Source organism: Prinia subflava, chromosome 8, assembly GCF_021018805.1.
Source record: "Prinia subflava isolate CZ2003 ecotype Zambia chromosome 8, Cam_Psub_1.2, whole genome shotgun sequence".
Classification (NCBI taxonomy): domain Eukaryota; kingdom Metazoa; phylum Chordata; class Aves; order Passeriformes; family Cisticolidae; genus Prinia; species Prinia subflava.
In genome coordinates, this window is record NC_086254.1 from 20,923,126 (window position 1) to 20,937,677 (window position 14,552).

The following is a 14,552-nucleotide window of genomic DNA, read 5'->3' on the forward strand; positions in this document are numbered from 1 at the left end:
ACCTCCCAGCCTCGGGATCAATGGGAATAAATGGCTTTTAAGAATGAGAGAGCCAAATACTTAATGGGCTGGGTTTGCATCTCAGCCAGAGGGGAAGGAATACACCTGGATGTGCTGCAGACACATCATGGAAAAGGCGCAGCAGTGTTGTGGCAGCTGCTGTCGTCTCAGGAAAGTGGCTTTTATGGCTCAGACACAACTCAAAGGAGCCATCTCAGTGCAGCTGGCTTGGCTCTGCCTTGCCCTGTGCCACGGCACATGTGGGACACTTTGCAATGGGAAGAGACACACATTAACAATTCCTGTTGCTCATTAAAAGGGCAAAACCAGCCTTGTTGTCACAGCTCAGCAGCATGATGATGAAATCCGTGTCACCGAGCAGTTCCCAAAACCGGGCTGTGCTTTGCTCTGGTAACTCAATGTCAGCGTGAGCTGCACAGACAAAACATGGGCAAGGCTGAGCCAGAAAGGCTTGAAAGCCACTCCTTAATGGAGGGGTTGAGTTCTCAGGTCACAGTTTAGCCCGGTGCTTCTCCTGCACATTAACAAATTGCTTCTGAAAAGCCAGTTCTTGCAGCCTCCGAGGTGACTTGCCTGATCAGAACAACAAGGCACAAAATAAATATACTGTAAATATTTGCTGGTTTTTGAAGATGGAAAAAAAAATTCAGTGTCTCAACTGTCACTTGACTGCAGATAATTGTGAAAAATCACACGGTGAGGAAGGACCTGGCAGCTGTGTTCAGCTCAGTGACCTTTCCTGGCATCAAAATGCCTGGAGCTTTTGGTCTGACCTTTGACTATGGAAATTCTCCTTTTGATCCTGACTTGAGATCGCCTTGATTTGTGTCTGACTTTCTTTGTAGTCTCTTTTCCATCTCTTTGATCCATCTTAATGTCTGATCTCTGCCAAGGCCACCTGGCTCTGAGGAGCTCGACAAGCCCAGAGCTCTGTAAAGCCAGTGGCGCTCAGAGAAAAACATCCTGTGAGCCCTGAGAGGCTTTCACAAGGCAGGTTTTGCAAAGCCCTTGTGGTTTCAATGTTTTCATCTCCCTCATGGCACGTGTGAGTCACAGACTGCCCGTTGGGTCTGTGTGCCTCTGTGCATCCCCTGCCTCCTCCAGAGGGGAGAGATCTGCACCCAAAAGGGCTCCTGGCTCATCTCCTCCCCTCCTCAGGAAGCCGTGGGATGAGGGGAGCTGCCTGATCTGGCTTTGGGGCTGTCCTGGAAGGGGTGGCTGGGTGGAGGGGGGTTCTCAGTACAGCCCAGCACCTGAGTTGAGAAGAAATGAGGATGTTAAACCATTTCTGGATCACACAGGACAGTAAATCATTGCTTTTAACCTCTTGCAAGGGCCAGGGTGTTCTAACAAGAGCTGGATGGGGAAGGTGTTTTCTCCCTCTGAGAAGGATGGAGAGTGCCAAGGAGCCATAGGGATGATGCTGTCAAAACCATCAGAGTCTTACATGGGGAAATTTATGCTCTGAATGTGTAAATCTCTTCTGGCAGTGGAACCTGGTGCTTTGGAGCTTCCACACTTGGGATGTGACTGCCCTGGGAGAGGCAGAGGCAAAGCTGAGGTGCCAGAGCTGCAGCTCTGGAATGAGGTATCCACGCAGGATTATTGCAGGTGATGCCCTCTGTGTCCTGGCCCGGGGGACAGTGGCTTTGGGGATTCTTGTGGCCACATGGAGAGTGTCAGTCCTTCCTAGGAGCAGCTCCTGCACACTGGGACGGGGGGACACAAAAGTCACACAAGGTTTCAGTGCAGCTTTTGCTCCTGTACCCCTTGGGAATCCAGCTATTCCTGGTTTTCTCCACTGAAGCTGTTGTGGGAATAATTTTCTCAGGGAGGTCTGTAAGTTTTCCTTTGAGCCCATTACCCTCAATATCATTGTCCTGCAAGCTGCAGAAACCCACAAGTGGTCGGGCGAGATATCCCCTGATCCCTGCCCTGCCAGACACCCAGCCTGGGCCCTAAACCCTCTGGAGAGAACACTTATCTGTCCCCAAGTTACACTTGTTGTAATTCAGATATGTCCTTGTTTACTACCCATCTTATAGCCGGTGTCTTTCTAGACCCTGCTCAAGCAATTCCTCCCTGTGAGGGTGGGCACAGGTTGTTCCATGGATGCTCCATCCCTGGAAGTGTCCAAGGCCAGGCTGGATGGGGCTTGGAGCCACCTGGGGTAGAGGAAGGTGTCCCTGCCCATGGCAGGGGTGGCCCTGGATGTGGTTGATGGTCTTGAAGGATCCTTCCAACCCAAAGCATTCCACGATTTTATGACTCCATGATTGTCACCTCTCTGACACCACAGCCTGGAGTCCTCCCCAGCAGTGACACCACACATAGGCTGGAAAGCTGATTTAACCCTCCTTAAAATGTTCAGTATCCCTGTTTGTCTGCTTGGCTCTTGTTAAGAAGCAGAGCCTTGAAAACTGCCTTTTTTTTAGACCTCTTCAGCTTCTCTCTCCTGGCTTCCTGTGCACTTTCTTCATGCAGAATATAGCTGCTGCTTTTTTGGGCTCTTTTCTGCAGCCTCCCTTCATCTGGGAGCCTTTTTAATGTTTTTTTCATGGCTGAACCCTCTCAAAGGCTGCAGCCAGGATCCAGATGAGGCTGCAGCACTGACTTACATAAGGTGTTACCATTATGGGGTGTTCTGCATCCTGCCCCTCATGATCCTCACATCTTGTGTGCAGCTGCAGGCTTTTCTTGGAGCCAGAGAATCACAGAATATCCTGAGCTGGAACCCAACCAAGAGCCCACAGTGCTCCTGCCTTTCCAGAAAGAGGCCTTGGTCTAAACTCTGGAAAGGTTTAGACCAAGTTTGATGGTTTAAAGCAATCCCCTCTGGAATCCATCCCAGTGGGTTCATTGCTGCTGAGCCCTCATTTCACACTTGGTTGCACACTTGGTTGGAATCCCTCTGGTTTGTTGTCATGAAAATCAGGCAATTACTGTGCTGGCTTTGCCACCTCTACCCAAATTCTGCTTCTGAAAAGAGCTTATTTCCCACTCTGTGATGGCATTGGCTGCATCCATGGGACAGCACCTCATTTAAAGATCCTGGGAAAGCTGCACAAAGCCCTGTTCCATCAGAGTCCTGTCAGGGATGGGGCTGCAGCTCTGGAGCTACCCATCCCTGGCTGCTGCTGCTGTCCCTGGGGTGTTCCCAGCTCCTGGTGCCTCTGTCCCAGCTCACAGGGTGTTCCCAGCTCCCCACCCCGCTGTGCTCCCAGATGGAGCTCCCAGCTACCAGTGGGGAATATCCCATCCATGGGTCTTTGCTGTGTTTTCATGCCTGTAACAGCTCCTTCCAGGGCGTTCCAGGTCATCTGGGCTTGTTCTTAAGCATGGAGTCATGGAATAGTTTGGGCTGGAAGAGACCTTAAAGCCCATCCAGTTCCACCCCTGCCATGGGCAGGGACACTTCCCAGTATCCCAGGGTGCTCCAAGCCCTATCCAACCTGGCATATTTATATTTATTTAACAATACATTTATTGAACTTCTCAGCCTCACACCGCTTGTCCTCAGCAGAACTCCCTCTGGTCTTTCTGCTCTCCTTCCCTTGCCCATTTCCTTCCCACCACGTGTTGGTCCGTGGATGTTTCTGTGCTGTGTGCAGCTCTGACAGATGTCTGTGGCCATTTCTGTGCCACTTGCCTTGTGTTTCCCCCGAGGTCCTGGATTAAATGCTCAGTCAAAACTCCCGTATTTCATGGGCCAGTGATCTGCTTCCACTCAGAGTCCTCCTTTCTGTGCTGGTTTCCCTTTTGCCAGTGTTCCCTCAGTGCCTGCTCAGCTCCTCTGGTGTCTCAGGGGCTGCTCAGGGATGTGGGATGTGTCTCCCACACCCAGACCTTGCTCACACGGGGCTCCCACCGGAGCCTTTAGCTCCTCCTGTGAGCCAGGGGAGCTGGGGGAGCTGGGGAAGGCCCTTTGGGTGCTGGCATGGGCTGGGGGAGATGGAGAAGGAGAACTGCCCCAGCCCTGCAGGGTTCACTGAGCCAGGAAAAGGCAAAAGAGCAGCCCCAGCCTGTGATCAGCAGCTGTGGCTGGTACTGCTTGGCTGTCAGGAGAGGCTATTTCCACCCAAAAATATTCCCTGTATTGTATGAAGATGTGAGTTTGCAGAAAGCACCAACTCCTTGGTATTTATTATAAACAGAAATTACTCTATGGTTCATCACATACAGACATTCCCATGTGGTTCCCTGGCTGGATTGGAGCAGTGCTGGGGTAGATCCCAACTTCCCCCAGAATCTTTTCCCTGTTCCCCAGCAGCCTCACCCCAGGGTGCTGGGGCTGGGCTCCTTCCCCTGGCAGAGCTCAGCCAGCGCTCACATTCCGCTGTCACTTCCGATGGAATCACTGTCAATAAGAAGTGGGATTATTTCCCAGGAGGAGCCTGGCAGCAGCATCCGTCACTTTGTCCTGATGGACTTGACTTCCATCAGGGTCTGGTTACACCAGGGCTTGGTGAAGAGCCAGAGCTGCCATCAGCCAGGGCTGCACTCAGCCACAGCAGTGCCTGGCACCCACAGGGAATCCCAGAGTGGTTGGGTGGGAAGGGACCTTAAAGCCCACCCAGTGCCACCCCTGCCATGGCAGGGACACCTTCCACTGTCCCAGGCTGCTCCAAGCCCTGTCCAGCCTGGTCTTGGGCACTGCCAGGGCTCCAGGGGCAGCCACAGCTGCTCTGGGCACTCTGTGCCAGGGCCTGCCCACCCTCCCAGCCAACAATTCCTGCCCAATCTCCCATCCAGACCTGCCTGTGGCAGTGGAAGCCATTCCCTGTGTCCTGTCCCTCCATCCCTTCCAAAGTTCCCAAAAGGTGGTGGGACAGATTTATTCCATGAAAATTCCTTTCTCATCTCAAGTTTGATTGGAAGTGGGACTTGTCTCTGCCTTTGCTGCCATCAGGGTCCTGCTGAGCATCACTGATATCCAAAGGGTATTTCTGTTGTGTGTTGCCCTTGTCTGTGAGAGACTTTGTTGTCTTCCAGGATTGTTCTGGTCCATCTCCATCTCAGCCCCTTCCTTTGGGATGTAAATTCAGCAGGAGCTCGGGGAAGCAGCTCCCCAGCCAAGCCCTTTGTAGCAGTGAGATTGGGAAGGTCTCAGTGTGGTTTCCAGCTGCTGCAGCAGCTGCTCCTCCCTTGGGGTCCCTAAGCAAACCTGAGGAGCCCAGGGCAGGCAGCAGCTGCCACCCCTCTGCCACTGCTGCTCCAGGAGCGAGGCTGCTCTGCCCAGTGGGCTGGAAACCAAACAGGAATGTCCTTCCCCCTCCTCCCTCGCTGGCCTCAGACCAAGGAGCAGCGGCCAAGAGTCCCAAGGTGCCAGCAGGTCCAGCTGCTCCCGGGGCTGGTGGCAGGGCTGGTGGCAGGGGTGGTGCCCAGCAGGGGTGGTGCCCAGCAGGGACACCAGGGAGGGTTTGTCATCCCTGTGCACTCACAGATCCTTGTGGATTGCTCCATCCAGGAGCTGCCCTTCTCCCCCAGCAAAAGGCTTTGAGGCTGAACCCTCACGTGAAGAAAAGCAACATGTGATGAGTGAAGGAGCTTTGGCAAGGTGGGATCTGTGGAGTAAGAGAGAGGGAAGCCTTAATTTACTGGAATTGTCACACATGGCAAAGATCAGAGCATCTCCTCATCCCTCCATGCCAGGGCAGCGTTAGCATCACTCAGGCCTGTGTTCAGGTGATTCTCCTCATCCCAGCAGGAGCTGAGCCCAAGACTGCTCCGGCTGCCTCCAGGTCCCACAGCCACAGGGCTTCCAGGACCTTTGGCTTCCCAGGCCCACGTCCTGCTTGGGGTCAAAATTCATTATTGATGTTCCTCTCCCCAGCTCCTCTGCCAGGTCACCTAGAACTTGGAGGAGGGGAGAGGAAAGTTCTTCACCCCATCCCTGTTAGGGACACGATGCTGAAGTTCCTCCCAAGGGGCAGGGATCTCCGAGAGGCTCCTCTGTGTGTGTGGCTCATTTCACTAAGACATGGCAAAAATAGCAACCTAAGCTGGGATTGCAGCCTCAGCTCACCCAGGCAGGAGTAAATAACATTAAATACCTGGGACAGCCCTGCCAGCTTTGTTGTCCCTCCAACCAAGCATTGTTACGGAAGTGGTGAAAATCTGAATTATTTGAGAACTGCATAAAAATGCAGCTTAAAGGATGTGACACAACCTGAACAGTCTTTTAATGGAAGTGGAGTAAAAACTGCACAAAGAACTTGGGCTGTGGCAGTGGAAATGCTGAAATGGCTCAGACAAGGCAGGCACTGGGGTCTGGGAGCCAAATACAGGGAATGGGGTCTGGGCACATCTCCCTGGGTATTTGGAGCATCCAGAGAGGCAGCAGAGTCATTGTCAACAATTCTAAACCACTCAGTATTACACTAAAAATCCTGGAAATATGGGAATTTGAAGTGTGGGTGAGGTCCCAGGAGAGAATTCCCAAGGCCAAGTCCCTGGATAGCTCTTCCCATTGGTGGTGGCTCCTGGGGACAGATCTGCCGCAGGTTTTTCCTGCAGATCCCCACTCCTGGTGGATCTCCAGAGGTTCTTGGCTGGTCCCAAGGGATCGTGGCTGGAGCTGGGACATTGACTTGGCCTCAGCTCCACCCCAGCCCCCAGAGCAGCCAGGCCATCAGTGGGGCCATGGCAGTGCTGGGTTCTTCTCTTTCTTCATGGAAAGAACTGTCCAGCCCTGGCACCACTGGCCAGGGCAGTGGCAGAGGGATTTTCAAGCCACATGGAAGTGGCACCTGGGGACGTGAGTCAGTGGTGGCCTTGACAGTGCTGGGGGAGCAGCTGGACTTGATGATCCCAGAGGGGTTTTCCAACCTGAAGGATTCCATTATTTATGATTTCTCTGCACATGGCACAAGGTTCATTATTTGGGATTTAGAACAGGGGGTTTATGGCCTTTAGTGAAGGGGGATATTCTTGCCAGACATCCTGGCCCTGCTGTCCTCATGTCTCCACTGGTAGCAACCTCAACAGCCACAGACAAACTGACATGGGGGACAGAAGGTCCTGATTCACTCATGGGAATCATTTTTAGTGCCAAAACTGATTCAAGAACTGGGTTCAAAAGCTGCGGGGACACAGTTTTGTCCCAGCCAGCTTGGTCTGTCCATCTGAGAGGGAATTGGGAACAGCCACCACCCCATATGTGGTTTCTTTCACTGTTCCAGGCTGTATTTCAGTCTCTGAGCTCAGCCCAGGTATGTCCCTGTCCCTGCTGCAGGCACAGAGCTGGGAGGGGTCACTGTGGGGTCATTTAGCGGGCAGTGGCTGAGCTGGCAGCAGCCCCTGGAGCCTTTGACCTGTGCTGTGCCCATGGATGAGCCCTCCCAATCCCAGAGTGTGAGGCTTCACAAGCAGGAGCCCAAAGCTGGGCTCAGAGTTCAGGCCTGCCTTAACACAGAGTTTGGGGATGGCTGCGGGATGTGTTGGACCCAAAAACGCCTCTCCCAGCTGTGGCCACCCCACCCCACCCCACCCCATCCCATCCCATCCCATCCCACCCCACCCCACCCCACCCCATCCCATCCCATCCCATCCCATCCCATCCCATCCCATCCCACCCCATCCCACCCCATCCCATCCCACCCCATCCCATTTTCCCATCCCTCCTGACCCGTGTCCCTTTCCCCGGCAGGGAGAAGCGCGCTCTGCACGTCACTGTCACCAACCCTGTGCAGTGCAGCCTGCACGGCAGGAAATGCACCGTGTCCGTGGAGACCAAAATCAATCAGCCCCAACCGGATTTCACCAAGCACCGCTCCGGCTTCGTCCTCTGCGTGCCGGGCAATTAGCGGCCCCTCCCCGGGCCGGGGCTCCGCCCGCCCTCCCGCACCGGGACCCGCCGGGACTCAGCGGGAGATGCTCAGCAGCGACTTGCCTAAAGCAGCCTCTGAAGCTAAAGGTTTGGGAAACCCAAATTCTGAGGGTTTGGAAAAGCCAAATTCACATGGAATGAAGGCTTAAAATAGCCGGTGACCTGTTCTCCATCTTACAAGCCAGGCTGGAATATCAGAAAAGTGCTTCCTTTGGAATTAGTTGGAAAAAAAGAGTTGATAGGTACTTCCACCCTTTCCTCCCTTTCCCACACTGATTCCTCACCCCCTCTCCAATTTTCCCTTCCATGTCCCTTTCCCACGTGTCAGTTTGTGCAGTATGATGCAGCCTCCTCCGGAGGAACCAAAGATATCCGGCTCAGGGAGTCAGGTTCTGTGGGGCCAAATCCCCTGGAACCGGAGCCAGGCTGGGAAGGGAGGGCTGGCTTCCCCCGCCGGAGACACTCCACACTCCTCCAGCCGTGCCGGGCACACGGGGCTGGGAAGGAACATGGAGACACCTCCAGACCTGCTGCTTTCCCTCGGGAATTCATTAACCCATCAAGGCACCTTGGCTGGAGAGGGAACTTCCCAGTGCAGGGCCTGCTTTTGTTAATCCTGCATTTCTTTTTGCCTTAATTACCCCCTCCAAGAGCTTGAAGCCGGTGGGTTCCCACTGGGACCGTGTGGCCTTGCTGAATTTTTAGATGATCCACGTGTCTGTGCCAGTGCTGGGGTCAGGGAGGGCTAACAGGACCCACGGCAGGGGTGAGCCCAGGAACAGGGGGAGCTTTGGGGAGCCAAGCTTTGCACTATCCAACATGAACCTGGCATAGCCCCAGCTGCCAGCGCCCAGGCTCCTCCCTCCAAAGAGTTTTCCTGGCTCTTCCCAGCAGTGGGCTCTGGGTGTTGGGCTCGTCCTGCCCAGCCCAGCCCAGCCCAGATAACCCAGAGCTCTGTCTTGATGGAGGGACGTGGATCTCCCCCGTGGTTTATTCCCACTGTGCTGGGCACTGCTGTGGTTCCTGTGCAGCCCAAGCTGTTGGGATTGCACACTGGGATTGTCCTGGCACTGCTGGTCAGGTCAGGATTCCCAGCCCTGGAGATGGGGGAGCTGTGGGGGGACGCCACCGAGGGGTCCCAGCCTGGCTGGCAAATGGGGAGCCCTTGTTCAAATGGAGCTTTTTGGGAATTAGAAAGCCTGGAAGAGACTCCTCACTAACAAAAGGTTTCCTGAAGCTGTGCCATGGACAAGGGGCACGGGGACACGTCACTGCAGCCTTGGTGTCCCACTGCCACCCTCGAGACCAGGGGGGACACGGATGTAGAGCAGCTCTGGCTCTGCGCAAACGGGGACAAGGCCCTGCACGGGGAGGCCCCGCTCCAGAGCTCTCCCACTGCCGCTGTCCCTTGCCTTGGAGCAGCCCCGGCAGCACCCCAGCACCCCCTGCCAGCCCCCAGAGCCCCCTCTGAGTGCAGCTCTGGGATGTCCCCAGGGTCCTGTGCCCTTGGGCAGGGGCCCTTGCAGACACCACAGCCCCAAGGCACCGCCAGCGCTGGGCCGGGAGGTGACAGCGGCAGCCCCGACCCCGCTCACACAACACCCGGGACCACCCCGGAGCCCCCAGCGCCTCCTTTCCCCCCACATCGGCTCCTCGGGAGGAGCGACACCGCCGCCAAAGCCGTGGGACACCCCCGGGCCTGCCGGAGGGAAGCTCCGGCCTTGCCGTGCCTTTGGATTTGCACTTCTCGCTGTGTCCCGGTGCAAACGCCCCCAGCACCGACCCCGGGCAGGTGCTGGGGTGGGATCAGCACTTTCGTACCTTGTCCTTCCGAGAGAACGGCTGGATGGAATTGGGATGGACAGCAACAAACTGCAGGCTTGGGAAATTTCTCCTACCATGAGATGGCAATATTATGTGTGATGAGATGTGTCTTATAAAATATATTATCTGTTCCTGCTCTGGTTTTATATATATATATATAAAAATATATAAAATATATATATTCCTGGTTTTCCCATAAATTAACTATTTCTAAATTGAAACTTCGATTCTCAACCGGGGGCGATAATGCAATGAACCCTTTTTTTTTTTTTTAATAAATCGCTGATATTTTATGTGTAAAATAGCAGGAAAAAAAACCTACTATAATGGACCTGGGTTTTGTTTACATAATTCACTGTCATAAATAATAAAATAAAGCAAATATTTGCATCCCACCGTGGCGCTGCCCGTTCCTGCGGGGGCTCGGGGGCGATGATGCCCAGAGGGATCGGTGTCCCGATATTCCAGTTATCCCAATATCCCGACTTTCCCCCTCCGGCTGCTGCCGGCCCCGCCGCTCTCCCCCGCGGGGTGACCCCGGCGCCGGTAACGCGATTAAAGCGGCGGCCGCGTTAAACCCTCTGTCGTCAACACAAATCCCACTCCGAGGGCTGCGAGCGCAGGAAAGACTCGGCCACGAGCCGCTGCCGTGTAATGGATGGTCAGTGCATTTTTATTTAATCAGCACAGTACAAAAATAAATAAAAATAAGGGGAGGGGATTAAATTACAGGCACACTGAGCCCCATGACACAGTCGGTCGGGTTATAAACCACACATACTTACAAACACACTATACACATACATACAAAATGAGACAAATATAAATTAATAACAATACCCACCAATTTGGTCAACAAAGATCTACAGAAGAGATTGCACTAAAAAAACGTACGTACACATGTATCATTAGCAGGGTCCAATGTACAGCCATGAAGAGCTTCAAGTGAAAAATCAAAAATAAAAATAAATGGCACGTTATTTCTCCCTCTCGTTCGCCAGTTTAACGCCCGATGGAGCAGAACTAAACTAGAACTGAGCACACGGAGAAAAGAAAACGATAAAACCCAAAAAGAAGGTCTCAGTCCCCAGGCCTGATACGGGAATACCGGCTCGAGACTGCGGTGTCGGGGTGGTGGCGGGTCTTTGTGCATGGGTGTAATTTTACAGCCATCTCTCGTTAAGGTTTTTCTTTTGATTATTATTTTTTTATGCATTTTTTCCTTTTTTTTTTTTTCCCGAAGACACAAAATGCTCCTGTTTGCATGCGCAATACCACTGGAAAAGCAACAATGACAGAAGAAAGAAGGGTTTTTTTCTCTTTCCCCCCCGCAGGTTTGCAGTTCGTTGGGTTTGTTCTAGAAGAATTCATATAGCAGCATGTGGCGGCTCCCCTTGCTTGCACACTCAAGTAGATCCTTTACACAATACTCATGATCAGTGCACGATGGGAACAAGACATTTCACATTGATCTCATGAACAGTAGCGGTGATTCCCGTCACCCGGACCCGCTCGGGAATTCGAGTCTCTTCAAATAAAATAAATAAAGGGGGGGATGAGGGAGGAAGGGGAGGTGGGGGGGGGCCCGGGCCGTGCCCGCGTCTCTGTCCCGGTACTGCCGGTGAGTCCCGACCGGGCCGATTCAGCCGCCTCCGCTGGAGCCTTTACAGGATTTTTTAAACTTTTTTTTTCTTTTTTTTTTTCCCTACCTGGGCTCTGTCTCGGTGAGGCGGTGACCGGCCCCGCGGAGCCCCGCTCCGCTCCCGGGGGATACCGGCTGGGGGGGTTCTTGTCCCCCCATCCATGAATCGCTGGGCTCAATCCGGTGGCGGAGCCGCAGCATCCCCGGGCCCGCAGCGCGGGGAGGGGGCGGCGGCTGGAAAGCGGCGGCGCGGGAGGGAACCGGGGGTCTACGCTCCGGTCCGGCCGAACCCCCCGTGTCCCCCAGGGGGGCAGCGCCGGCTCCCGCCCTTCCCCGCCGGGCAAATCCCCCCGGGAAGCGGCTTCGGGCCGGGCGGGCGCGGCGTGTCCGGGGGGCGCGGGGGGCGGCGGGCGCTCACCGGTCGAGGCCGATGAGCAATCGGCCCTTCTCCTCGGAGCCGCTCTCCTTCTTGAGGTCGGCGAAGACCTGGGTGAAGTAGTGCGGGTCGGCGTTGACCTGCAGCATCTTGGGGCTCATGAGGTCGATGATGGAGAGGCAGCGGTCCCAGAAGGCCTCCTTACAGCTCTCCACCAGGAAGGGCTTCAGCGGGTAGGAGATCTCGTTGCCCATGTAGGAGTAGGAGAGGTACAGGCAGGTGAGCAGCACTGCCTGCAGTTCGTGGTCGCTGGCCACCTCGGCCGAGATGACGTCCCGGCACAGCATGTAGAGGAAGACCACGTTGGCCGGCGTGATGAAGCCCTGGTCCTGCCAGCCCTGCAGCAGCAGCGAGCGGTCCACGGAGCGCAGCCAGAGCACGGGGTCGGTGGGCGAGAGGTGCTTCAGGCGGTAGCAGCGGCGGCACAGGAACTCGCCGAGGCAGCGCAGCAGCTCGCTGGTGGACGCCTGCACCACGACCCGGCGCGGGGTGGCGGCGGCGGCGGCGGGCGCGGCCGGGGGCGCCTTCTGCGCCGAGGCGAGGGCGGTGGCGGCGGCGGCGGGGGGCGGCGGGGGGGCGAAGGTGGCGAGGTTGGCGCAGGAGAGCGATTTCTTCAGGTTCTCGTTGTTGAGGTGGGTCACGTTGCTCTGGTAACCGCCGTTGGGCTGCACCTTCTTGGAGCTCTTCTTCTTGGCGGAGACGGCGGCGATGCGCTTCCAGGGCAGGACCGAGATCAGCGAGTGCCGCTTCAGGCCCTTCTCCTTCGCGTTCTTGCTGTTCTGCACCGCCGTGTAGTGCCCCACCGTGGCCGCCCCCTCCTCGAACAGCGGGGCCTTCCGGTAGCTCGGCGACAACGACAGCACCGTGCCCATGGCGCCGGCCGCCCGGCGGGCCCCCGCCGCCCGCCCCGGCCCCGGCCCCGGCCCCGGCCCGGCCCGGCCCGGCCGGCCCCGCTCTCGCTGCTCCGCCGCCGCCGCCGCCGCCGCTCAGCGCCGCGCCCGGACCCGCCCCGCGCCGCGCGCGCTCCCGCCGGCGCAGTGCGCGCGCCCGCCGCCCCCGCCGCCCCGCCCCGCGCAGACACGTGCGCCCGCCGCGGCAGCGGAGGCCACGCCCCCTCCGTGACCACGGATGGAGAAGGCCGCGCCCCCAGCGGTACAGGCCCCGCCCCCCGCGGTACAGGCCCCGCCCCCCGCGCTACGGCAGATAGCAGAGCCCCGCCCCCACAACCCTGGTCCCGCCCCCTGTTGCCCTTGAATGGATTTGCCCCGCCCCATCACACCAGGCCCCGCCCACACAGCACCGGCCCCGCCTCCCGCTGTTTATGAATGACGTCGCCCCGCCCCCGCCCCGCCCCCCGAGCTCTGCCCGCGTTGGGGTCTCGGCGGTCGCGGCCCCGGCGGTGCCACCGAGCCCCCGGCGGGGCCGGGCACGACACGGAGGGGAAAAGAATAAAAAGCAACGAAATTTTTTTTAAAAAAGGTCCCAAAATTAAGATTTAAAACCCATCTCCACCGGCGTGCCGGAGCCGCAGCCCGGGTTCGCACTCGGAACCCCGCACCGCCCTCCGCCGCTCCCCCCGCTCGGTGGTGCCTCCCCAGCTCCGGGCAGGGGGCCACCACTTGTCCCGAAGGTACCGGGACAATGAAATGTCCGGTACGGCGTTGTGAGGCCGGGCCGGGTTTTGGGGAACGCGCCTGCAGCTCCCGCACCCCGCGGATCCCGCGGTTCCGCCGGGAGCCGCAGCCCAGCGCCCCTTGCCCGGAGCGGGATCCCGTTCCCACCGGGACCGGAGCGGCGCCGGCTCCGGCGGAGGCACCGGGCAGCACCGGCCCCGCCGGGCTCTGCGAGAGCTGCAGCGACACTTAGAGGCCGCTCCGCCGCCACCGCGGAGAGCGGAGCCCCCCGAGGGGACCCTGTGGCCCAGGAGCTGCTGATGGCAACAGCAGGGAAAGGTCGGGCACATCCTGGCCCTGCGCTAATGACCCGAATTCATTTATATCCATTTTATTCATTTATATTCTTTTATATTCCTTTATATTCATTTATACCTATTTATGCCCTGGCCCGGACCTGTGGCTGCCAATCCCACTCCAACAGCAGGGAAATCTCAAAAAAAAAAAAAAAAAAATCTCCCATGAGGACAGACCTGTCCCAAAAATCTGCCTGTCCTTAAGAGCACGTTCAACCCTCGGTGGGAGCTGGTTTTGAGGGGGTGGTCAGGACACTCTGCAGGGCTCTTCTCAAAAGAAGACATTGCTGCACCGTGGGGACAGTGACAGCCCTGCCTGGGCACTGCGGTCACCAAGAATTCCCTTTGTCTATTGAAACGTCTCCCAGATCTAATCAGCAATGGTGGGCTTTTAAGTTCAGCCTTATGAAGTTTAAGCCAAAAGGGTTAAAAGCAGGCTCTGCAATTTGAGGGGTTTGGGTCCTAATTTTAATGTGCTTGGAGATGCCTCAGAAAACCCCGTTGTTCCAAAGGCAATTCCAAGGACTGACACGTGACTAAACCTCCCTGATCCCACACAAGGCACCAAAGCTGGTGTCACCACAGCCCTGCTGCATCATCCCTGCTCCTGGTCAGGTCCCCTCAGCTTTGAGCAGGGATCTGCCAGCCCCACATTGTCACCTGTGGGGCCAGGATCAGTTCTGTCCCCACTGGGGGATGGCAGCTGGAGCTGGACACAATCCCCAGCCAGGACACACAGGACAGAAGCTGAAGGAAGGCAGGGCTGGATGGGAGATTGGGCAGGAATTGTTCCCTGGGAGGGTGGGCAGGCCCTGGCACAGGGTGCCCAGAG

At 56.6% G+C, this 14,552-nt stretch overlaps 2 protein-coding genes across 2 annotated transcripts in view; one reads left to right on the plus strand and one right to left on the minus strand.

Annotated features, from left to right (window-relative positions):
• MYO1D (myosin ID) overlaps positions 1 to 9,791 on the plus strand; it is a 160,659-nt gene extending 150,868 nt beyond the window's left edge. The window contains exon 22 of the mRNA XM_063404055.1: positions 7,670 to 9,791. Coding sequence (XP_063260125.1) covers positions 7,670 to 7,826 — 157 coding nt within the window. The 3' untranslated portion in view covers positions 7,827 to 9,791. The remainder of the gene's footprint in view (positions 1 to 7,669) is intronic.
• Positions 9,792 to 10,323: 532 nt separating this feature from the next.
• CDK5R1 (cyclin dependent kinase 5 regulatory subunit 1) lies at positions 10,324 to 12,748 on the minus strand. Its single transcript, XM_063404056.1, has one exon. It carries the CDS (start codon positions 12,621 to 12,623, stop codon positions 11,730 to 11,732), a length of 894 nt encoding a protein of 297 aa, XP_063260126.1. The 5' UTR covers positions 12,624 to 12,748; the 3' UTR covers positions 10,324 to 11,729.
• Between the last annotated feature and the right edge of the window lie 1,804 nt (positions 12,749 to 14,552).